Source organism: Vulpes lagopus, chromosome 6 (genome assembly GCF_018345385.1).
Source record: "Vulpes lagopus strain Blue_001 chromosome 6, ASM1834538v1, whole genome shotgun sequence".
Lineage (NCBI taxonomy): Eukaryota > Metazoa > Chordata > Mammalia > Carnivora > Canidae > Vulpes > Vulpes lagopus.
Genome location: NC_054829.1, coordinates 72,446,812 through 72,472,294, shown reverse-complemented (window position 1 = coordinate 72,472,294; position 25,483 = coordinate 72,446,812). Strand labels below are relative to the sequence as shown.

Here is a 25,483-nt window from a genome sequence, read left to right as displayed (position 1 = left end):
ATAAATACTCCAAGGTTGAAAGAGGGGAGAGAGTTAGGGTTGCGATGAAAGACCTGGTCTTTGTCTTGGTTTCACCACCTACCTGCTAGGGTGACCTTGGGTGAATCACTTAACTTGCATCTCGGCTTCCCCATCTGCAAAAGAGAGATAATATTTATCTCTCAGGGTTGATGTGGGAATAGAATAAAAGTTGGTGATCCTCATGATAGTTCACTGTGTCCAAATCCTTACCCTATACAATCCCCTCCAAAATAACAGATGGGGGCACCTGGGTAGCTCAGTGGTTGAACATCTGCCTTTGGCCCATGGTGTGACCCTGGGGTCCTGGGATTGAGTCCCACATCGGGCTCCTTGCAGAGAGCCTGCTTCTCTCTCTGCATGTGTCTCTGCCTCTCTCTCTGTGACTTTTTTTTTTTTATCTTAAAGAAAAAAAAAAAAAAACAGAGAACAAGGGTGTGCACGTTGAATCTTTGTCCGTTGCTCAAGATCCTTCACAGCGTGAGTTCTACTATGCCGAGTCTCAGCCCCACCCCCAGTTTTGCCAACTACGCACCTGCTGACCATGACTTCTTTGACCTGATGAGAGCTCTCAGTAAAACATCCACCATGACTGTGCCCCAGTGCCGTGCTGCATACATTGGCCCGGATCTGCTTCTCTTTCTCCAGCACTGTGGGGGCTGCTGCTGACTTGGGTGCTTGCAGCTTCTCCTGCTCCGTCTACACAGCCTATCCGCCGAGACCTGGTGAGAGGCTTTGCCAGGCGGCCCAGGCCCGTCAGCACATGGGTTATCACAGCACATCCCTACTTAGTGGCTCTGTTGTAAAATGGGGAATGAGGTTTGCTAAGCACCGAACCCTGGCGGCCTCTAGGGACCATGGCCTCCCTACATGTTTTTCCCTGTTGAGAAAACACTGAAGCCACACTGAAGTCCCAACAGCTGCTCTCCTGCCCTCGTCATGGTCACACATGGTCACAGCCACCACACAGCTTCACAGAATGTCCATGTGGGGACGTACAGGAGGGTCTCCCCTGCTCACTGGGACCCTCCTGCCTCCACTGATGCTCAAGATCCTCAGGGGCCATGGGCTAGAACACAGATGGGGTATTGGTTTTTTAAAAAAGACAATATTCCGGGCAGCCTGGGTGGCCCAGCGGTTTAGCGCTGCCTTCCACCCAGGGCCTGATCCTGGACACCTGGGATCCAGTCCCACATCCGACTCCCTGCGTGGAGCCTGCTTCTCCCTCTGCCTGTGTCTCTGCCTCTCTCTCTCTCTCTCTCTCTCTCTCTCTCTCTCTGTATCTCATGAATAAATTTTTAAAAATCTTAAAAAAAAAGACAATATTCCAATTGGGAAATTCACAAAGGTGAATTCACAAAGGTGACTCAATGATATATTCTGAATTTTTTTTTAAAGATTTTATTTATTCATGAGAGAGAGAGAGAGAAAGAGAGAGGCAGAGACACAGGCAGAGGGAGAAGCGGGCTCTATGCAGGAAGCCTGATGTGGGACTTGATCCCGGGACCCCAGGATCAGGTCCTGGGCTGAAGGTGGCGCTAAACTGCTAAGCCACCCGGGCTGCCCTATATTCTGACTCTTTTTTTTTTTTTTTTTTTTAATTTTTTTTTATTTATTTATGATAGTCACAGAGAGAGAGAGAGAGAGGCAGAGACACAGACAGAGGGAGAAGCAGGCTCCATGCACCGGGAGCCTGATGTGGGACTCGATCCCGGGTTTCCAGGATCGCGCCCTGGGCCAAAGGCAGGCGCCAAACCGCTGCGCCACCCAGGGATCCCTATATTCTGACTCTTAATATTAAATTGCTTAATGCTTTTACTGCCCCCAAACAATTACATCACAATGCCTTTCTGAAAGCAAAAGCAAAACAGGGAAGAGGTTGTCATTGGATGTCTCTATCGTGCTAGAGTCCACACAAACCCTCCCCTTTGATGCCCACAATGACTCTAAAATGGGCAACCCTCTAGTCGGCAGATGAAGATGACCCCCAAAGAGATCAGGGCCATGCAGATGATGAACCCAAACCAATTCCAGCCCAAACCAAGCCTATTTGGCTCTAGGGTCCTCATGCTTCCCAGTTCCCAAGGTCTGCTTTCTCTGACTTGCTGGTCACATGGCTGGTTCCTTCCTTGTCACCACCCCCAACACTCCAGAACTGTATGGGGCCTCCCATCATCACCTTCCTTTCTCTTTTCTTAGCATTAATAAAACCTTTCACCTATATTACCCCAAGTTAGCCCCTAACCATCAGAAAACTAAAATCACTGCCAACATCCACATAAGGATGGCTCGACTGCACAGGTCTTCACTACCTGAAGAGGGGGACACCTGTGTGGTCCTGATGCCTCTGCAGCTCCTCCCGCCCCCCAGCTTAGCCAGCTGACATCTGGCCACGCCCCACCAGCCACCCAACATGACACTTCCTGAGTTTCTCAGGGCTCTCCTGGGCCAAGTGCAGTGACTTCTCCATTCCCAACTGTTCCTTCGTCCCTCTGAAGAAGTTGACCATTAATGACTCCCTTTCTCTTCTCTTTTATCTAAGTCATCCTGGCTTTCCCAGTAGGACTGTGACCGTGTTGTCTCCAGCCCTCTTTCTTTCTCCTCCCACTAACAGAAGGGTCCCCCAAAGTTGGATCCAGCCTGTTGACTCTGTCTACAACCATCCTAGGAAGAGTCACTTGTCCCAGAACTGTTATGGGACATATGGTCCCATCAATAGTCAGCATGATGCTGATGATCCTTGAAAAAAGGCCTCTCACCACCCCCAGGTCCTCCCAGCTCCTGTTCAATCCCAAACATCCATCTCCTCTTCTGACTTATCAGCCACCATGTCCAGGTGATTAGTTCCCTCTCTGTGAACTGAGAAGTCAAAATGACTCCATCCTGGTGGCAGTTTTTAGTTTGGGGTTGTGGCTGGTGGTGTTTTGCGTTGATATTTTTTTTTCCTAAGAGGAAACCTCAGCAGTCATGTTTGATGACAAAGTGACACGTATCCTGACATGATAGTCTGCGGGATGGTGGTCTAGGGCTACTCTGGCAGCCGCCTCCCTCTGAGGTACCAGAGATTGAAGCTCCATCACCTCACTGTTCGCAGTCTTTAGAATGCTGACCTCCTCCTAGGTCCGAGGTGGCATGTCACCACCACACCCACCTCAGGAAGCAGGACAGAAGGCAAGGGCAGCACCCCGTTGCAAGGGATGCTGGGAGACATAGCCTGTGTCCTGAGAGTTCACGAACCGACTTAGCTCAGAACCTGGTTCCTCTGCCTGTAAAAGCAGAGAGTGGACACGGGGAGACAACTACAGATACCTCAAGGAGCCCCAGCTGTGTCTCTACTTCCTTTACCCATTTCCAGCTCTGTTGTCCTTCATGCTACAAGGTTTTCTCAGTTGGTCTTTTGGTTTTTCATCTTGTGAAAAATTTTAAAACACGTACATTTTAATAGTTTTATGTATTTAGACATCTTAACGCCATCCGGCACGTCATGCTGATGTCAAAGCATCTAGTGAGCTTTAAAAACATGGGTTCTGCCCTCTGGAGAACCCCGACAAGCACGGGACCCTAGGTGAGTCTCTAACCTTGCTGAGCCACAGGTTCTCAGCTATAGAATAGGGGTGAAAACAACAACATGCTGCTGTGATGAAGACAGTGTCCATAAAGTCCCTAGAAGGTGCCAACGCACGGTATGTCCCCAGTAAAGGTCCGGAACATCTCCCCATACACCATATCCCTATGGTGCAAGTCAGCTTGCATTGGCCAAGGGAGGTACAAAGAAGTTCCCCCAAGGCTTGAGGATGGTTAAGAAGGATGTTGCCTGGAGGAGGGGGCCGAGCCCTGAAACTCATAAATCATTTACTGTAACCCCTTAATTTTACAAATGTGGAAAATGAAAGCCTGGAGAGGCTCATTTACCTAAGATCATAGGATTAGAGGCAGAACAGAAATTGAAACCCAGATTTTCAGGGCTCTTCCCTGATCTCTAGCTGTGCTTAAACCAACTTGTTCAAAGATATTCGAATTTTCTGCACATGCTTGGAATTCTCAGGAAATCCAGTGAATTGTGAAAACACCTGGTCTTTTCTTATGGATTATTTTAACTGGTCCTGTTTTTAACATCTAACCACATGTAAAATATGGGATCTCAGCCATAATAGACCCTCTGCCATGGGCCCCATAGTCACACGCAAGAGAATAGTTATTGGCATTCTTCTAATTTGTCATCTCTATTTCATTTTTGTCTCTTTCTTTTCTGACAGTTAATGTGGATTGAGGGTAGGGGCAGACTTAATAGAACTGTATAATGGCATGACGTTCACATTATCTCATTTCCTCTTTATGAGCCATGTAAGATCGGCAGTTCCCAAATTCCTCAATGTACCAGACCAGTAAAATCAACACCCTCAAAAATTAGAGGGAACGATATTATGTCAACTTTTAATTCTGCCAAAATAAAATTAAAGATCAACACGACTATCATGTATGTCATCATACTGCACCAAAGAGAGGACTTTTAATGCCGAACGTGGGACAGGCCTCGCAGGCCTCCCTCTGCATCCAGACAGGGTGTCAACTTTTCAGACAGGCCTGGAGGACTCAGCAAAGGGAGACAGCAGAAGTTATTTGATCTCTGTTGTCCCCCCCAAAAGCAACAATATTGACTCTTGACTTATTATGGTTTGAGGGCATGCTGTGCTGTGTGAAAAGGCTCTCAAAATAAGGAACGGGGATTGAAGGTGGTGCGAGAGGAAGCGACACTTGACAGCCCAGAGCTGGCAACAGTGGACGCTGCCATGAGTACGTGGGCTCCTTATGCCGCCTTCTCTTCTTTCATGTCCAAGTTCAAAACATTCTCTAATAAAAAGCTTAATTCCTGGGGTTCCCAGGTGGCTCAGCGGTAGAGCGTCTGCCTTCAGCTCAGGGCATGACCCCGGGGTCCTGGGATCAAGCCCCACATGAGGCTCCCTGCATGGAGCCTGCTTCTCCCTCTGCCTGTGTCTCTGCCTCTGTCTCTGTGTCTCTCATGAATAAATAAAATCCTAAAAAGAAAAAAAAGAAAAGCTTAATTCCTTAGAAAATAGGACACAACACTAAGCGGTGGTGAAGCTGGCTGACAAGTATGCATGTGTTTATTCTGTGTCCTTGAAGACACTTGAAATCCTGTCCTGGCCATCCCTGCTTGGAAGTTTCTGTGGACCCAGATCCCACATCTGGGCCCACACAGTTTCTTCTGACGGCTTTTTTCCTGAGTCTGGGTTATACTTTCTTCTTTGCATTGCTCACAATTTTTTATTGAAATCTGGACAATTTGGATTATATCATAGCAACCATGGCGTTCCGATGTATTTTTCTGATTTTTTTAAGCCTGATCCGGTTTACTCCGAGGAAATTTGTCTCTCCCCTGGGAGAGCGCAGCTGCTGGAGTCTCAGCTGTTTTGATATTCTTATTTTTGTCCTGTACTCTGGCCTCTAGGAGGCTGCTCCCGAGTGGCTTCCGTGGGCGGCCGAGGGCCGAGGGCCCCGGGACTGGCCTGGATGAGAGCGCTCTGAGGCCGGTGCCCCTCAGCTCTCTCTGTTCCAGTCTTCCCGCTGGACTTCCACGGCTGGGCGCCTCGCCCTGGCGGAGATTGTGATCTCAGGACCAGCAGAGCAGAGTTTGTGCCACGTTTTAACTGCCGAAGTCACACTGTGTGCATGGCCTACACACACACACACACACACACACACACACACACACACACACACACCCGCCCCCATGGCAGAGCTGCGGGTTTGCAGGCTTGGCTTCTGCTGGTTTTCGCGGTGGGCTTGGAGCTAGGACACCTGGGAGGTTTGGAGACCCCCAGGCAGGAAGGCTACGGCCCCAACGGCTCTTACCTGAGGTTCTAGACAATCTTCAAAATCAACAATTTTCAGTTGTTCGCCTTCCTCTGGTCAGTTACCAGGGCCCCAGAATGGTTGGTTTTGACCATTTTAGTTTCTTTTTCTTTTCTTTTTTTTTTTTGCAGGGAGGAATTGGCTGACCTCATCCCACTGCTTTAGCCAGATGTCTCTAGATATCCTATTCTTAAATGTCTGAAATATTTGATACACCCGCACACAAATTAAAGGACAGCAGAAAATTATTTTTCACCAAGGAAACCTAATGTCCGAAGTGGGGGCAGGGGTGGGGAGTGAAAAGGCTTATAAAAAACAAAAGTCTTAATTTGGCAAGTGGCCGCTCGGTGGAGAATCGGCATTTCCCAGCATCGGCGGTGAGGGCCCAGCCCATGGCGGCCGCGTCCTCCCGCAGCAGGGCCGCACGTGCTGCGCATGAGGCTTTAGGGAGATGGCTGAGCAAGGATGCCAAAAATTTTTCGAAAGACACATTCCATGTAAGTTTTCAGAACAAAAAAAAATCACCGCCTTAGTCCAGAACGTGTAACTCCCATCACCGTCAGCCCCTTATTCAGGGAGACAGCCTGCAAAATCCCCTTTAGAAAGGGATTAACGTGTTGACTCCCAGATGTCTCCTGATTCTTTAAATACACCTCGTTGGGAGAAGCTGCTCAGGGCCCTGAAGCAAGTATTTACCACCTGGTTTTCCAAGTCTTTTCTGTAAAGGAAGTCACGTTTCCCTTCCCTCGTTGGGACAGACCTCATCCTGGGGAAGTGTTTGCCTTTGCCCAAGGGTCAGAAGAAGGTCTTGAGGTCGGTTCCTGCCAGAGGTGTTTCCCAATACTGTCCCCTACAACATCCCATTGCCGTTGATTGTATTTTATATCTATTTTTAAAGGTTTTATTTTGAAAGTCATGTCTACACTCCACGTGGGGCTCAAACTCACAGCCCCGATATCGAGTCGAATGCTCCACGGATGGGGGCAGCAGGCGCCCTTAAGTGCCACATATTCCAGAAGACAGTGATGTTGCCCACGTGTTACAGGCCAACCATATCTAGGAAACAACTTTACCAACGGCTACATCAAGTCCACAGTGTGGGACCCAAGGAATTTAACAAAAATCCCCTATCCCTGGACAGGCAGAACAGGACTAACTCCATTCTGTGCTACACCCGCCACCTCCCCTAAGACCCCCCACATGACCTGCTTATTGCTTAAGGCGCTCCCCCACCCTAGTCAAGCCGCTGAGCACACCCTTACCGGAAACCTGCTCATACAGGAAGGCGGAACCCTTAACTGCCAAAGAATGTAAACCCCGCCTTTTGCCCACCAAACCTGCACACCAATTCTGACCAGTGATAGGCTAGTTCAAACGGTCACTATAAATTATAATTCAATTGGCCACCTGCGTGTGGACCGACACGACTGTGCAACTTCCTGTGTGTGTTACAATCCCATTGGCCACCGGCCCCTATAAAACTGCTACGCCTCTCAACCTCGGGGTCCAAGTCCCTGCTCTGCTGTGTTGGGTATACTTGGACCCAAGCTCGAGCTTGTACCCTCGTGTGCTTGCATCGGTGTTGGCTCCTTGGTGGTTTCTCGGTTACACAATCTTGGGCACAACACACAGTATTTTCAACCTGAACTTAATTCCCAGGGGTGGAGGAGCCCAGGAGCCGGGGAGGGTGCCCTGTGAACACGGCCCCTGATGCAAATGGTCAGTGCTGGTACCGTGACACAGCCCAGTACCCACTTCTTAACCCCGGGAGGCCTGAAAGGCCGATGCCCAAGAATAACCGAGGCAGAAACCCAACTAGGGGTTCAAATATTTGTCTTCAGTTTTTATTTTCATTCTTGAATTTTTCTTTATCTCCAAAACAAATACTGTTTTAATTATCGTGGATGATTGATTCACTAGATGCATTAATTATGGCAAAGCCACACTATAAACCTCTCAGACGTGCCCTATGTTCACATGACCTAAGTCCCAAGGACAGGAAACAAGGTTCAGGTTCCCAACATTCTAGATCCCTTGAGAGCTGGGTGAGGGCAAGAGCTGCTCATTCTTTATCTGACACAACCTGCCAGCTTGCTTCCTTCTCTAAGCACTAGTCCTGCTCAGGCCTTCCTGCTCCCACTGCCCCCCCACCAGGCACCTCCTGCTGCTTCTCAGTCTCCCCTCCCCCCCAATCTCTCTGGTCTCAGAGCCTCCCCACTCCCTCATTTTCAGCCCCACCCGCTTGGCCTGCCCTCTCTTCCCTCCCTCTGGTCTCCATGAGGGCGGCCTTCCTTGCCAATTCCCCCTCCTCGAGGACCCTCCCCACAGCCCCCAGCCCCGGCCCCGCCCCGTGGCCTGGTCTGTGCTGGGCCCTTCCAGGGCCACTCGCACATGCTACGGCTCCCAACGGCTCCCAACCCGGTAGGCCTTCCCTCCCCCGGCCACTCCTCATATCCTTTGTCTCTCGTGGTCTGACTTCTCAGAAGAGCCTCAAAAGAGCGGCCTACAAACAACTTCACTGCTCAGCACCGACTGACCACTGGACAACACGGCTTTGGCAGAATGAACAAGGCTCAAACTCAGCGCCAACAACTTTCTGGGCCCTAAATCCAACGGATTCTTCTTCAAACTTCCCTTGCCAGGGCGCCAAGCACTTCACACTTCTGATCTCTTCCTGCCTTCTCGGAACAACTCTCAGCTTCAGTAACACCCCCACTCCTGACACTTACCCACCTTTTTGGCAGTAATAATCACAACTTCTAAATTCTGTGTAGAACCACAGGCTTTATAAAGCATTTCCACAAGTTGTACATGTATTCATTTAATATTGCGAATGAATATATGTCATTTGATCATTTACTATGTGGGTGTTGGACGATGAGAGAAATCAGTCCCACAGTCAAGGCAATTTTGTTAAAGGTCACAGAGAAAAGGTCGACCAGAATCAGTACTCCATCTCTCAACTTTAAAAACCATGCTCCTTCCAATATTACCATCACATGAACGGTTAAAAATATTCAAGTTCCACATCTCAGAAAAAAGGGAAGACATAAACCAATTATCTTGCTGAAAAACCAAGAGCCCAATGATGCCTATTACCTCTGGATGAAAATTAAAAGGCTGGCTAAATACCTCTCAGATCCTCTTTTTATACTAAATCTTCAGCATCTATTAAATTGTTCATATTTAACATTTCCAAGGCTCACATCACATAGTATCCTAACAGCAACATCCGGTGAACACTTGAAGACATTAGCTTCCGTAGTTCATCAACTGCTGCTATAAACAACATGTGTAAGTCATTTCTCCCCCCTCTAAAGAAAAAGTCAGCAGCTGTTTGCTAAAAAAAATTTTTTTTATTGTGGTTAAAGACATTGCCAACTTACATATATCATTTTTATTTGGAGTATTTTTTTTTTTTTTTTTTTTGCCTTGCAGTGCTCCTGAGGAATTCAGAAATGCATTGACTTTAGCTCTATAAAACATAACCCAATAGTAAGGCTGGGTTGTAAATTTCCCACATTTAGATATTTCCCTAAAAACCAAGATAACTTATCAAGTTTAATTAGAGAAACCTTAATAAGTTAAAAAGTAAAGACTAGCAATCACAAATGTCAGAACATTAAAATACCATTACCTTTTCCATAGGAATATATAAAATAAGTATCAGTTATACTTACTGGATATTTACAAAGTTAAAGGAAATTTTTGTGGATGGAAGATGTTTTAAATGCTTTGATATATGAAAAACTTCATTGGCTTGAAAAAACAGATTAAATTCTTTAAGTCTGACGCATAATGGCACTTCCCTGCTAATTCACATCACTCCCCTATCCCTGAAGACGGAGTTGTTTTCCATCTACTGGCTGGATAAGTATTTTGAGTCTTTTTCCCCTTTTCAATTAACCATTAAAAGGTTAAAATAAACAGGCAGCTTTATTTGCAGAGGATGGTTAATATTTTAATTGGCTGGCTTTAGGAAAGTCATTCCTTTTCCCCTATGTTTTTGTTATTTTGGTTTTCTACTTTCTTTTAAAAATCAATAATGGCAGGAACTAAAACTCACCACCCATGATACAAGATTATATTAAACTCAAACTCAATGGCTGGATGGCTTTTCTACTATATTATAGCAGTTGAAAACCATTAGGAATGTTATGAAAAACTGGCAGCTGAAGCAAAAATCAACCACAGATTCTAGTAAGTTTAGAGAGAAGTAAACAGTAAAAGGACTGTAGTTAAAATATTGTAGTAAAAATACTGTTCACCATGTCCTATTGCTAACATCACAATTATATGCTTCATCATTGTATGGTTACCAAGATTCCTTGAGCAGATGGCTCATCTCTGACACAACTTGGTTTCAGAAGTAGATGAGTTACGTCTGGTTTAGATCAACAAACACTTAGTATGCATACCACTGAGCTATAGTTTCAAGCATGATACAATGAAACACTGGATACTACAGCTTGAAGACAAGATCACATACTTAAACAGCAGCCATGGAAGGCCATGCTGTCATGTTTAGATATGCAATCCACCCATAACAGCTTTCAAACTTACATGAAACTATGGGGGGGCGGGAGGGTGAGAATACTCAAAAGGTCATAAAAGGCCTTTACAATATGATGATATGCTACCTAAACATGTACCATGCATCTTCTTTTCAAATTGAGACAAAACTTTTTTTGCATGTTCTCTTTCTTCAAAATGAAGAATCATGTATCTTTTTTTTTTTTTTTTAACTTAGAAACTTTTATTTCAGATGCTCCGCACTGACATGAAACTTTAATGGCAAGCAGCAAATAATTTCAGATGGCCAGTGAAAGCATCTCTGGAAGGATCGTATAGAACCTAAAGGGTAATAATTTCATAGAGAAATAATAATGGGCAAAATGGACATGAGGCAGTTTGACAGTTCTAATATAGAACCAGTACAACTTCCTTTAAAGTGTACTTAACAAAGAAGAGCGATATAAATACATTAGCTCGGGACACAGGTGATGTTCTGAGGCAGCAACATCTCAGCTATTAAGCATTTCAGAAAAACAAGCTTTACCTATCCACACAGGAAGACTTCTGATCTTCTGATCTAAATACAGTAGGCAGTTAATCATAGCAAAATTTACAAACAATCAAACTGAGCCCTGGCCAGGTCTAGGCCTATTTACACATTTGGATTACTATTATTTTCACCTTTCCTTGTTATATGGATGTTTCTATTTTAAAGGCATACTGAAATTTACAAAATTTGCAAGAAATGTCTGTAAATGTACAACTCCAACACAACTAATACAAACATGAACATCTTGATATAATTAAGTTCCAGGTCAAGATTTTTTATGACAATTTTATAAAAAATTAAAGAACTATGCCCTTCCTCCTCAGTTTCAAACACCTGATGCTGGTGTTGTTGACACTACCCTCAGTAACCATGAGGATGAGAAGGGGGGGTGGCTGTGCCTCTTCTATCACACCTCGGACTAGAGGCAGGAGGTATCGTACCTGTTTAGTGATATTGCTGATTGTAGGTACGTAAGTGCAGCTGTACGACATAATGCTTATATAAAGGTGTGTGCGCGTGTGTGAACAGTTTTGAGATACCTGTAAAAAGATACCTTAGCGCTTAAAACTAAATCATATCTCCACTGTTGTGTACTCGACATTAAAAAGGAACGAATTACCAATACACATAACAACTTGGATGGGTCTCAAGAATTATGCTGGGTGAGAAAAAGCCAACCTCAAAGGTTACGTACTGCATGAGTCCACTTACACAGCACTCTTGAAATGACAAAATTACAGAGACAGCGCACACTTGGCGGTTGCCAGAGGTTAGGCCGGTGCGGGTAGGGAAGGAGGTCACGACTACAAAATCCAGCAGGACCGCACGACAGCGACTTGAGAAATTGCTCAGTATCTGTACTGTTGTGGTGATCACGGCAATCTACACGTGTGATAAAATTGCATAGAACCAAATACACACACATTCCACCTCAGGACACCTATGCTCTCCCAGGGACAACCCTGTTGCTGGCCTATCTACACAAAGTTCTCTCAAGAAGACTTAAAAAAAAAAAAAAAAGATGATCAATACATGCTTCAGATCAATTGTTTGCACTATACAGATATACCACTATTATTTTGTTCTTCTTTTTGTAAATCTCTTGACTTAATACAATCTTTAATTAAGACTTGAATATAATCTTTCCTAATATTTTTCTCATTTTTTTGTAAATTAAGATAAAAGATCAAATGATTCCAGCCTAAATTGGGTCAAATAAAAGAAGGAAAAAAAAGCATACAATATAGCAAACACTTCATCCTGTGACACCTGCAATTTCTAAAAGCAAAAAGAATATTTTATTAAGTTCAGAGAATGTACAACTGCAAACAAATACATGACTTTTTCTGAAAGGCCACTTTGTGATAAAGTACATACACATAGTGTTCATGGTTTCTTTAAAGTGCTACGTATGTTGTCTCTGGCTTGAGAATCATCTATTGCTTTAAAAGGTCTTTCAACACAACTCCAGCACTGTTGTCAGGTGACACCGGCAAAGGTGTAAATGTGGGCAACACGTCTGAGATGGGCTTCAAAAGAAGATGCCCAGGCCCACCAGGTCCAAGTCCAGCTGGGTTAATGAGAGGCACAGCTGCAGAGCGGGGAGCCAAGAATGGATTCACATCTGTTCTCCTTCCACATCTGGACTCTGTGGTTTCTAAATGATAAGATACAAGTTTTCAGTCTCCTATATATTATTTACTTAACACTATATATGTGTTTTAGGTTCCTAGACTTGGATCCTGAGTAAATTTAATTCCAATGCTGCTGGGTTCTGGATCCGCTAAGCAGGGTCTATGACATATAAAGGGTAAAAAAAAAGACAAGGTAGGAAGTGAGAGGAATGGAGAAAGAATAGGGGAGGGAGGAATATCGGTATGCACGCCTAATACTTTATTAAACACATTAATATTGTTGTTTGATACTTGAATACCAGTTATATAACTGATGAACTACATTTACTGTAATAACAGCTTTTCAGAAGGTGTTTTCTATGTCACAATGCAAATTTTCTAGCTATTCACCTGAAAGATGGAAGGACTTAAGAACTCCTGTTCCTCAATAATTATGAAGGCCATGAAAAAAAACTGGTACCAATATCACAGTGATAGCAACCAGATTTAATATTAATTTACCCAAAGAAAAACAATATATGCATTACAGTACCCAATCCTTTTGTATTTATTTTCTAAATATTTTATTTATTTATTCATAAGAGACACACACAGAGAGAGGCAGAGACACAGGCAGAGGGAGAGGCAGGAGCCCGATGCGGGACTTGATCCCAGGACACCCTGAGCCAAAGGCCTGAGCTGCCCAGGTGTCCCTCCTTTTTTCGGCATTCAAAGGCTTGAAACAATTCTTCATTAGATTATTTCTCTATAAAGTACACTAAAACCAGTTTTTGTTCAAATAGGGATGTGTTTATGCCCTAATGTCCTGGTGGATGGAATTCTGCTTTATTACTCAAGACTAACTACTTCACTGTTAAGAGACAAGCATCACTCAGCAATGGGAAACTCCAATAAAAAGAAGCCTCTAAAACAAAGAAAACATTGTCACAAATTCATCAAATCAACTTCTGGTGGAATACCCTGGGTCCCTAAGCTTTACTTCCCTGTGAATGACAACTTTCCAAATTCTGGAAAAGCTTCTGGTGCTCTTTAGTAAGCACTGATCCTTGTCACACTTCCAAATCCAGGATTAAAGACTAAGCTTGTTACTTGTTTTTTTGTTTTGTTTTGTTTTGTTTTTTTACTGTAAACCCTGTACCAGCTCAGAACATCATTGGCTTTCATCTCTGATCAATGTAAACTGGGCACATGTCTTGATAAGTGAAAAGGACAAGAAAAGGAAGAGGGAGAGGGAAAAAGGGGAAGGTATGGAGGGGGTAGGGAGGACAGGGAGCAGGAGAAGTTGCCACAGTGAATTTTGGAAGCCACTTAAAGATGCTACAACCTAATGTAGCAAGACAAGAAGTGTTTTTACTATACATAAAAGTGAAGACATTTAACTAAGTTTAGTGATCAAATCTTTATCGAAACAAATTTTACCATTTCTTTCAATAAAAGTTAAGAACAGAAATACTCAGCTAAATGACTTTTAGGAGAATTTTTTGAATTTCAGAATATAAAATAATATTTTATCCAAATTTAAGTATCTGACATGAAATAAAGCTGAGAGCATATAATAACATACAGTCCTAGCAAACATTTTAGTTTGTATTAAAATACAAAGATTTCAGATAAAAGGGAGACTTTCCTTTAAAAAAAATTTTTTTTTATTGGAGTTCAATTTGCCAACATTTAGCATAACTCCCAGTGCTCATTCCGTCAAGTGCCTCTCTCAGTGCCCATCACCCAGTTACCCCAACCACCCCCAATGCCCACCTCCCTTTCCACTACCCCTTGTTCATTTCCCAGAGTTAAGTGTCTCTCATGTTTTGTCACCCTCACTGATATTTTCATTTTCTCTCCTTTCCCTTTATTCCCTTTCACTAATTTTTATATTCCCCAAATGAATGAGACCATATAATGTATGTCCTTCTCCGATTGACTTATTTCACTCAGCATAATACCCCCAGTTCCATCCACGTTGAAGCAAATGGTGGGTATTTGTTGTTTCTTTTTTTTTTTTTTTTTAATTTTTATTTATTTATGATAGTCACAGAGAGAGAGAGAGAGAGAGAGAGGTAGAGACACAGGCAGAGGGAGAAGCAGGCTCCATGCACCGGGAGCCTGATGTGGGATTCGATCCTGGGTCTCCAGGATCGCGCCCTGGGCCAAAGGCAGGCGCCAAACCGCTGCGCCACCCAGGGATCCCGTATTTGTTGTTTCTAATGGCTGAGTAATATTCCATTGTATACATAGACCACATCTTCTTGATCCATTCACCTTTCAATGGACTGCGAGGCTCCTTCCACAGTTTGGCTATTGTGGACATTGCTGCTATAAGCATCGGGGTGTAGGTGTCCTGGCGTTTCACTGCATCTGTATATTTGGGGCAAATCCCCAGCAGTGCAATTGCTGGGTCATAGGGCAGATCTATTTGTAACTCTTTGAGGAACCTCCAGTTTTCCAGAGTGGCTGCACCAGTTCACATTCCCACCAACAGTGCAAGAGGGTTCCCCTTTCTCCACATCCTCTCCAACATTTATTGTTTCTTGTCAATGTTCCCCGTTCTCACTGGTGTGAGGTGGTATCTCATTGGGGTTTTGATTTGTGTTTCCCTGATGGCCAGTGATGCGGAGCATTTTCTCATGTGCGTGTTGGCCATGTCTATGTCTTCCTCTGTGAAATTTCTGTTCATGTCTTTTGCCCATTTCATGATTGGATTGTTTCTTTGGTGTTGAGTTTATTTTTTTTATTTTTTATTTTTATTTATTTGTGATAGTCACAGAGAGAGAGAGAGAGAGGCAGAGACACAGGCAGAGGGAGAAGCAGGCTCCATGCACCGGGAGCCCGACGTGGGACTCGATCCCGGGTCTCTAGGATCACGCCCTGGGCCAAAGGCAGGCGCCAAACCGCTGCACCACCCAGGGATCCCTGGTGTTGAGTTTAATAAGTTCTTTATAGATCTTGGATACTAGCCCTTTATCTGATAGGTCACTTGCAGATATCTTCTCCCATTCTGTAGGTTGTCTTTTACTTTTGTTGACTGTTTCTTTTGCTGTACAGAAGCTTTCTATCTTGATGAAGTCCCAATAATTCATTTTTGCTTTTGTTTCTTTTGCCTTCATGGATGTATCTTGCAAGAAGTTACTGTGGCCAAGTTCAAAAAAGGGTGTTGCCTGTGTTCTCCTCTATGGTTTTGATGGAATCTTGTCTCACATTTAGATCTTTCATCCATTTTGAATTTATCTTTGTGTCTGGTGTAAGAGAGTGGTCTAGTTTCATTCTTCTGCACGTGGCTGTCGAATTTTCCCAGCACCATTTATTGAAAAGACTGTCTTTTTTCCAGTGGATAGTCTTTCCTGCTTTGTCGAATATTAGTTGGCCATAAAGTTGAGGGTCCACTTCTGGGTTCTCTATTCTGTTCCATTGATCTATGTGTCTGTTTTTGTGCCAGTACCACACTGTCTTGATGACCACAGCTTTGTAGTACAACCTGAAATCCGGCATTGTGATGCCCCCAGCTCTGGTTTTCTTCTTCAATATTCCCCTGGCTATTTGGGGTCTTTTCTGATTCCACATAAATCTTAAGATGATTTGTTCCAACTCTCTGAAGAAAGTCCATGGTATTTTGATAGGGATTGCATTAAATAAATGTGTAAATTGCCCTGGGTAACACTGACATTTTCACAATATTAATTCTTCCAATCCATGAGCATGGAATATTTTTCCATCTCTTTGTGTCTTCCTCAATTTCTTTCAGAGGTGTTCTGTAGTTTTTAGGGTATAGATCCTTTACCTCTTTGGTTAGGTTTATTCCTAGGTATCTTCTGCTTTTGGGTGCAATTGTAAATGGGATTGACTCCTTAATTTCTCTTTCTTCAGTCTCATTGTTAGTGTATAGAAATGTCACTAATTTCTGGGCATTGATTTTGTATCCTGCCACACTGCCGAATTGCTGTATGAGTTCTAGCAATCTTGGGGTGGAGTCTTTTGGGTTTTTTATGTACAGTATCATGTTATCTGTGACGAGGGAGCGTTTGACTTCTTCTTTGCCAATTTGAATGCCTTTTATTTCTTTTTGTTGCCCAATTGCTGAGGCGAGGACTTCTAATACTATGTTGAATAGCAGTGGTGAGAGTGGACATCCCTGTCTTGTTCCTGATCTTAGAGGAAAGGCTCCCAGTGTTTCCCCATTGAGAATGATATTTGTTGTGGGCTCTTTGTAGATGGCTTTAAAGGGGGACTTTCTAATAAAGAATCTGTTTATAGTCTAATGAATTATATTTCAGTTTCAATTCAAGAAAATTTACTGCATGCCAATATAGGAGACATGAATATAAATAAGGCCCTTCCAACCCAGTATATAGAAAACTATGCATACAGATGGCAGAACCATCAAACAACTTACTTCCAGGCACATCTTCTAACATGTAAGAATGCTTCAAAACATTCTTAGATGTCTAAACCAGTTTACTAAACTGCTTTTATAAATATTATTGACCTAACCAAGGTTTGGTTACTGAGTGTAACACTTAGATGTGCACAGGGAGAAAACTCTTTCTCTAAACTACACTTTGGGTTTTTTTGAAGGGTAATTTGCCATTATATTTTAATTCTCAAGAAATGTTTATATGTAGGTATTGTACTTTCAGAAATTTATCTTAAGGGAAACATTAAGGAGGTGTACAAAAATTTATAAGGATGTTCATCACAGCAATATTTATAACAGAGGAACTGAAACAATCTGAATATAAACTATACTTTTTTATAAAAAGAAATATTTTATTTATTATTTGAGAGAGAAAGGGAGTGAGCACATGCAGGGGGAGTGGCAGGGAGATCCGCTCCATCCCAGGACCCTGGGATCATGACCTGAGCCAAAGGCAAATGCTTAACCACACTGAGCCACCCAGGCACTCCTATAAACTACACTTTTAACCCTAATTTAGCAATAAGCACCATTAGTAGGAAAGAAAAACAGGTGACCAAGCAAAGGTTTACTGATTCACCACACTTCCAAGACTAATTCAAACTGGCTTATCTAGAGAGGGGAATTATTCCACCATACAAAGGAAAAATATTTCATATTGTTTAGGTTAATCTAAGCTAATTAAATACCAGATTGCTGCATGAATATATGAAGCCAAAATCTAATGCCTTACTGGAATTCTGGAAGAGGTCGCTGTACATTTTCAAAAACACTAAAAACTTAGTATCACTGCAAAGCACAATCATAAATTAAATATTCAATTTTTTTTTAAATGTAGAAAAAAATAAATATCTGGTTTTACCTTTAAAACTTTCTGATACATTTATGACTACTTTTCTCCTTCCTGGTGAATCCAGAGGTTTCATATCATGAACAGAAAGCTTTGGTGGTGGAACAGATGGATGAGATTCTGTTTCTAGAAATTTAACAAAAAGTTCTGAAAAAGACTAAAGAAATAATACTTGGGTTATATTAGGCAGATATTAAATTACATTCACTACAACTAAGAAAATGTACCCGCTACCCTAATTAAATGTCAAAAACTAATCATGTCTTCTGAATCACCTCTTTATATAATTAAGCTTTATATGAACCATTAAAACCACTAGTGCTTATGTTTATCAATTAAAATCTTTAGCAATTCAATCAGTAATGTTTGATGACAACATCTGTTACAAACCTTAGTCATAATTAGCTACCCAATGACATTCAGGTTTGACATCGATGGCACTTAAGGCGTCATATTAAATCACTCTAGTAACAGTCTACATGGACATGAAACACGATATTGATAGAAAACAAGTATTAGCCATATTTAATCAATCAGTGAATAGAGCAAAAGCTCACCAGTAATATCAGATAAATAATGCAGTGTAGACCTCTCCTTTATTTTTATGTAATCTCTACACCCAGCATGGGGCATGAACCCATAACCTCAAGATCAAGAGTCACCTGCTCCACTGACTAAGCCCACCAGGCACCCCTAAACCTTTTCTTTAAAATAAATTTCATGCCACCCGATTTAAATAGGGTATTTTTTATCTTCAACCAGCTCTGAGTATGCCTTCTATCCTCAATGTCTTATTAAAAAACAAAGTAAAATAAAGAAATAAACTCCACATCCTAATTCACAGCTACACAATTTATTTATTTTTAGTTTTTCAGTTTTTATTTATTTATTTATTTATGTCATCTCTACACCCAATATGGAGCTTGAACTCACAAGATCAAGAGTCATAGGCTCTGCCGACTGAGCCACCCAGACATCCCAAGCTACTCAATTTGTGAATGCTCATTCAGACTACCATGCACTGCGTTTTCACGTTTATTAACTGCCTCCTCTTGCCAAGATACAAGTTTATTGAGGGTAGGCACTTTGTCTTCTGGTTTGCTGCTGCATCCCCAATGCTGAGAATAGTCTGATACACAGCAGGTGCTCAGTAAATAAGTGCTCAATGACAGGCTGATACAAACATGAATAAAATAAAGCCTCTGTCTTTAAGAATCTCATAATTTAGTAGTAAGACAAATGTCTCTGTGCCTATAGCAGCATGATCAAATATAAAAATACTTAATACTTCAAAAACCAAAAGTACTGTATAAATAAGAAGCTAAAGTAAAACATATATGCAATAAAATTATTTATTTATTTTAAAGATTTTATTTACTTATTCATGAGAGACACAGAGAGAGAGAGGCAGAGACATAGGCAGAGGGAGAAGCAGACTCCCTGCAGGGAGCCCAATGTGGGACTCGATCCCCAGACGATCCCCAGACGTGGGATCATGCCTTGAGCCAATGGCGTCTAGGCACTCAACCACTGAGCCACCCAGGCATCCTGCAATAAAATTATTTAAACTGGCTTATTATCCTTAAGCTAATCATCTCTCTGGATCTCAGTTTCCACAACTTCAAAATAAAAGGGCTGTATAATAAAATAACCTAAAAAAGAAATCTGATTTTTGCAAATAAAAGTGATGCACAGTCATTTCACCACTCATATTCAGAGCAAGAATAAAATTGGCTCTTACGCTATTAAGCACAGATTGTTGATTTGGTCTCAGAGGTGTGTTAGGGACACTTTTTGATCCTCCCCCAAGCCATCCAGTCATCCACCTGGTAACACCACCCTGATCTTCATGAAGCAACTGAAAGATTATTTTAAAGCGGAAAATATTATCAATACAAGAAAAAATAAGAACAATTTTAACATGATTTCAGATAGTAGCAAACTGCTTTTCAAGTCCAATTCCTAGTAAATGTTTCCTACTGAGAGAAGCTACAAATCTCAAGTACTATCTCGAATCCAAGTGGAGATGTCTCAAAATTTCAACATTCTAATAGGAAAGATGGCTTATTAGTGACAAAATGAGTATTATACAAATTGAACATATCCACCTCTTCACTGTAGTGTCAACTGTTCTATTTCCACATTACTAAGAAAAAGGAAACGTTATATAATAGAGAGTAAAAGAAGACAATTTTATATAATGCCACTGTTGGAGTTATAAATGTATTCAAAATGGTTCTGTCATCCAGTTACCTGTTCCATTTCCTCCCTCTTGATACCAAGGATGCTTCCCATTAATCGTAACACCTCGTGGCGCTGATGCTTTGGTGTGTGGAAATGTCCAATGAAGAGGTTTCTCATTAGGACTCTGAAAATAAAGGCAGGAACAGCTCAAGGTAGCTCAATAGTCATCCTCATATTTAGTGTATCCACACAATAAACACTAAACATACACATATTTGATAAGACTTAAATAAGTTAACAAAAAAACACTAAACAATAAAATATTTTGAAGTACTTAAAAAAAAAAACTCTTAACAAGTCTCATCAAAGAGACTCAAATAATCAAAAAATGCATACCTTTTAAATTAAACATCACTTATCACCCACTCACTTTCTCCAAACACATCGATCAGCTGAGATGATACTTGGTGACTCTCACTCAGTGCCTGTCTGGGTTCTGCCCTAAGATTCTCCTGATGTCTCCCTCCTCACCTCAAATGGTGAGGACAGCTCTTGTGCTTCACAGGTATGCTTATACTTCCCTACTCACATTTTATTAAAAATTTGTTAATAATACCTATATCTTTAAAGTATTAATTATATGTTACATATATACCTAGGTTTCAGACCTAATACATTTAAACAAGGTATGTTCATTTAAGGAGAGCTAAAAAAGAATGCTAAGAATAAAACTTTTTATTTTCTAAGTCCTTCATATTATGGTGATGTTTTAACTCATCCATATGGTTTTAAGAAAAAGAATTTGAGCTGGGAAAAATCCATTTAAAAACCAAGAGAAGTTATTCTACTGACTCCTCATAAAAACGACCTATACCTCATCACCATACAAGAAAAGGCTTTTTCAAAAATCACGTATGAACACCTACATGTAGAACCTGTTTTTACCATAAAGGTAATCTCCATAAAATACATAAAAGTTAAAAGGCAAAGCATACTTGTCCACTTTTCCTTCTGTGCTGTTTACTAAGTTCATCAATTTCTTTTGTACATCATCCAGCATTTCTTGTCGGAGTTCATCTGTTTTAAAAACATGTGAATAAAGACAGTCATTAACTGATTAAAATAGCCTGGATGAATATATGAGCTTTATAACATCTTTCCTGCAAATTTTGTGTATATGTGTGTATACACACACACACACACACACTTATTCTAATTAGTAATACTGAATTACTTCCATTTCTTCTTTGATTCAGGGAACTGGGCTTTCTGGTATAGAAATAACCTAACAGCCAGATATGCATTGATTCACACAGTTTATCCCCAGAAAGGATTCAATTCTTTAGTAGAAAATTTAAAAACCAAAAAGGGGTTTCATTCTCTTCAGAAACTTAATAGCAAAAAAGAAAATTTTCACCACTGCTTCCTTGCATAAAACATTTCCAGAGCCACTCCGGGGAGAAATGGAAAGGACAATTTTAGATTTTCCTTTTTCCATTTTCCTGGCTGGACTTTGATTTTTGGTGAGGTAAGAAGAGTGTTTAATACAACTAAGAGCATGGCTCCAGATGCAGCTCACAGGACAAAGTATTCTGAGGTATATAGGTTGCAAAACACAAATCAGATCACTGGTTCTAACATACTAAACAAGATAACTATAGCTTATTATGACTAATTCAGAAGAATGCTGAACTATTTTATTTTATAATTCTTATTTAAAAAGGAAGCAAATCTGTAAAATCTTGGCGGAACGGCTGGAATCCAAGCAGTACTACAGGCAAGGTCTAGAATTACAACAGGAGATACACTGTTCACAAATCTGAACATGCCACGGGGCCAAGGATTCCCAGACGAAGGAACTCTGAGCCAGACCCATGAAGCTTTGATACCTGTCACCTCAGAAATGGATAGTTTGAGCTGAAGGAGATGCTTATCAAAGCTAGATTACAAGTTTGTTTCTGAAAGAAATGAAGAGATTGCTCTGTAGCAGAGCTCTACTTTTCAAATCAAGGAGCACTCCAATCCAAACACTATATTCTGACCTCTTTCCACAAAACTACTCTTTGAATTATGCTGCATTTTCCTGGTGGTAGCTGGATACAAGTCCTCTTGTCAGATACAGGACTCACAAATATTTCCTTCCATTCCATGGGACGTCATTTTGCTTTCTTGATGCTATCCTTTAAAGTACGAGAGTTTTCAATTTTGATGAAGTCCAACTTATTTTTTCTTTTGCTATGTGCTTTTAGAGTCACATCAAAGGCATCAATGCTTAATTCAACAACACAAAGATTTACTCCTGTGTATACTTCTAAGAGTTTTATAATTTTAACTCTAAAGTGCAAGTCTATGATCCATTTTGAGTTAATTTTCATGCATGGTGTGAGGTAAGGGATCAATTTCATTCTTATGCATGTAGATATCTAGTTGTTTCCACACCATATGCTGAAGAAACTATTCCTTTGGCACCTTTGTTGAAAACCAACTGATCAAAAATGTATGGTTTATTTCTAGACTCTCAATCCCTACTGCAAGACTTCTGCAGATGTTTTTTCTTCACCTGAAAAGCTCTTTTCCATCAGGACTGTCTATTAACTCCTATTCACCTTCACACCAAAGCTCATAGATCACTTCCTCAAATTTTCTCTAAACCCTACAGATTAGGACAGATTCATCTGCTTTATGTTTCAATCTGCCTTGCACAATGCCTAATATTCTGATTTAAAGTACCAAATGTATATACAAAAATGTTCAGTTTAACTGTTTATAATGGTTTCTGGTTCTTCTAAATTGCAAAAGATCTAAATTGCAAAATGTAATTCATATAATAGGCTAACTTTACCAAAATAGAGATGGTTGCCATAACCATATTATAAAAGCAAGGTTTGTATTCGGAAAATCTACTACAAACATTTCCTTTCCTGTCTTTCCAGCAAGGAATTTAAACTTGGACATTAAAAAAAAGAGAGAGAACAAGATTACTGTTAAAGTCTGAGTCAGTAAAAGACATTTTAGGTTCTTAATGTGCACCTATATACTATGAGCACTACATGGTGCTATTTGGGCCATTTCTAGTACTACATTCTGAATGTAAATAGAATTCGCAATTATTCAGAGGAAGAATATCAGGTAAATTAATCTCCTGCTGATGTTCTGAATTAACCAATACCACTCATGAACTACAGTTAAGAGCTAGAGTAACAATGGGCACAGTCTTCTGTTTCATCCTCCCCCACTATGGAGAGGTAGTAGAGAAAAAGGTCAAATTTAACTCCACCTTCTCTTTCTCTCAGATTTCCCTTCTCCTATTTACTTTCTTCTAAAATTAATGATTTTTATATCGATTATATATCAAAATAATATTCTGTATATTGGCCTATATAAAATGTTACTTAAAATTAACCTCACCTGTGTCTTTTTAACATGGCTACTAAACATTAGTTAAATTATACATGTGGCTTGCATTATATTTTTACTGGCTAGCACTGCTTTGGAGCATAACCAGTACCACTACAGTATACTCTCTATTACTACAAAAAATGAAAGATAAAACTGAATGATAGACATTGTCAGAGAAAAATTCACAGAGCAAAGAGTTGATTTTGCTTTGATTAAAATTTTAATAAAATAAATTAGAAAAATTTAACTTTACTCTATAAAAAAACAGATCAAGAAATCTGTCTTAATAAAGTTGAAGTCAAGGGGTACCTGGGTGGCTGAGTCAGTTAAGGGTCCCAACTCTTGATCTTGGCTCAGGACATGATCTTGGGGTCCTGGGATTGAATCCTGCATCTGGCTCCACAGCGGGCTTTGTGCTTAGCAGGGAGTCTCTGCTTGAGATGCTATACCTCTGCCCCTCCCCCTACTTCCTTCCTCTCTCTCTCTCAAAATAAGTAAAACAAATTATTTTTAAAAATTAAGTTCAAATCAAAGATATTTTGATGAAAATTTATTGATATTAGTATAATTTTGATTAAAATCTCTGTTCTGAAAGGTGGGGTGAAAGTATCCTAATGGCCAAAATAACAGGGAAAATTTTCTTAAACTCATCTGAATACAAGTTAGTCCTAAATTAATGTGATAGAAAATTGATAACTCTGCATATCCTGCAGGCATGCAGAGGGCTGTTTCAAATCCAAGCAGTAGTTTAAACATATTCTGATATTTGAGTCTACAAAAAAATCCCTCAGAATTTGGGGGGAGGGCTTGGAAGAATGGTATTAACTAGGAAAGATTTAGGAAAAAAAGTCAAACACTGACTTCAAAGATCCTTATGGACTTCTCTTTTTCTCTAGGCACCCTTATTTTCCTCCCACCAGAGATCCTGAATATTTCTCCACAAAAACTGAACACTAATTCAAACCACAATTTGAAATCAAAACTGTATTTATATGGGCAGACAAAATAACGGTTATTCAGAAATGGGTTTTAAGCCAAATATAATATCCCTGTGAAATAATCTAGCAGGCCAAAATAATTCTTTGGAAGTTAAAAAAAAGAAAAGAAAAGGCTAGGGGATACGCTTTAAAGTTGAACAATAAAGCAACTGAAATTTAGTCTAGTTTAGGGGAAGAGTTACTCTAGACACATGCCATCCTAAAAACCTGCCATCTCACAGCCTCTTCTCTGTAATGCCTAGAGATGACACTGTGGCTTCATCACTTGATTTACAATCAAAATTGAACATAAAATGTAACTGACTACAACAAATAAGTCCATCATAACTTTACATTTTATTTGTGATTAGTGACACTGCACTATAATACTGTCTTCAGAGTACATTATAAAATTAAGTCACACTCTTTACAAAGTCATTTGGCTGTTGCATGACTTAGCTCCCTTGGACAAGACTCAAGTCAGATTTATTTAACAGTCACCTGACAGAGAAAACAAAGGTGACTGGAACAGGACTTGAGGGTCAGAAGACCTGCATATGAATCATGGTCCCATAACAAGACTTGGATATGAACCATGGTTCTTTCACCAGGGCCAGATGTTGCCTATTTTGCAAAATATGCATGCTTAATATCAAAGTATTTTGAATCTACTGATTAAATGTGACTTTTCTAAACAGTGAAGTGCTATATTTAAGCATTAGCACTCACTCATCTGATTTCTAAAATAATTCAAGAATTAATCTTTTAACCTACCCCTAACCAATACCAATAAGGAATCACTTTAGTTAATATTAACACTGATGATTTTGCCTCCATTTTGTCTTGTCTTCTTTATGAACCATGGCAAAGGAGCCAAGAGAAGGAAGAAAAAATGTTAGAAAGATGATTTCATTTATAGATATACTGGTAAATATACTGGATCTAGTGTCTTACTTGTACTAGTTACCTAAAAAATAAATGTGAATCTTAATACATTAAATCCAATATGAGGAAACCTAGCCTCTTCATTTAATTAAATATAATCAAAGCAAAGGTTGCAAATCAGTCTTTTTA

General features: G+C 40.7%; 1 protein-coding gene across 2 annotated transcripts in view; it reads right to left on the bottom strand.

Moving 5' to 3' along the window:
* Positions 1–9,232: 9,232 nt before the first annotated feature.
* Positions 9,233–25,483, bottom strand: part of TRIP11 (thyroid hormone receptor interactor 11) — a 71,796-nt gene continuing 55,545 nt past the window's right edge. For both annotated transcript variants that reach the window (XM_041758441.1, XM_041758442.1), the window contains 5 exons: positions 21,029–21,110; positions 20,103–20,217; positions 19,591–19,707; positions 17,862–18,006; positions 9,233–12,614 (listed from right to left, as the gene is read on the bottom strand). In XM_041758441.1, coding sequence (XP_041614375.1) covers positions 12,394–12,614; positions 17,862–18,006; positions 19,591–19,707; positions 20,103–20,217; positions 21,029–21,110 — 680 coding nt within the window. In that variant the 3' untranslated portion in view covers positions 9,233–12,393. The remainder of the gene's footprint in view (positions 12,615–17,861; positions 18,007–19,590; positions 19,708–20,102; positions 20,218–21,028; positions 21,111–25,483) is intronic.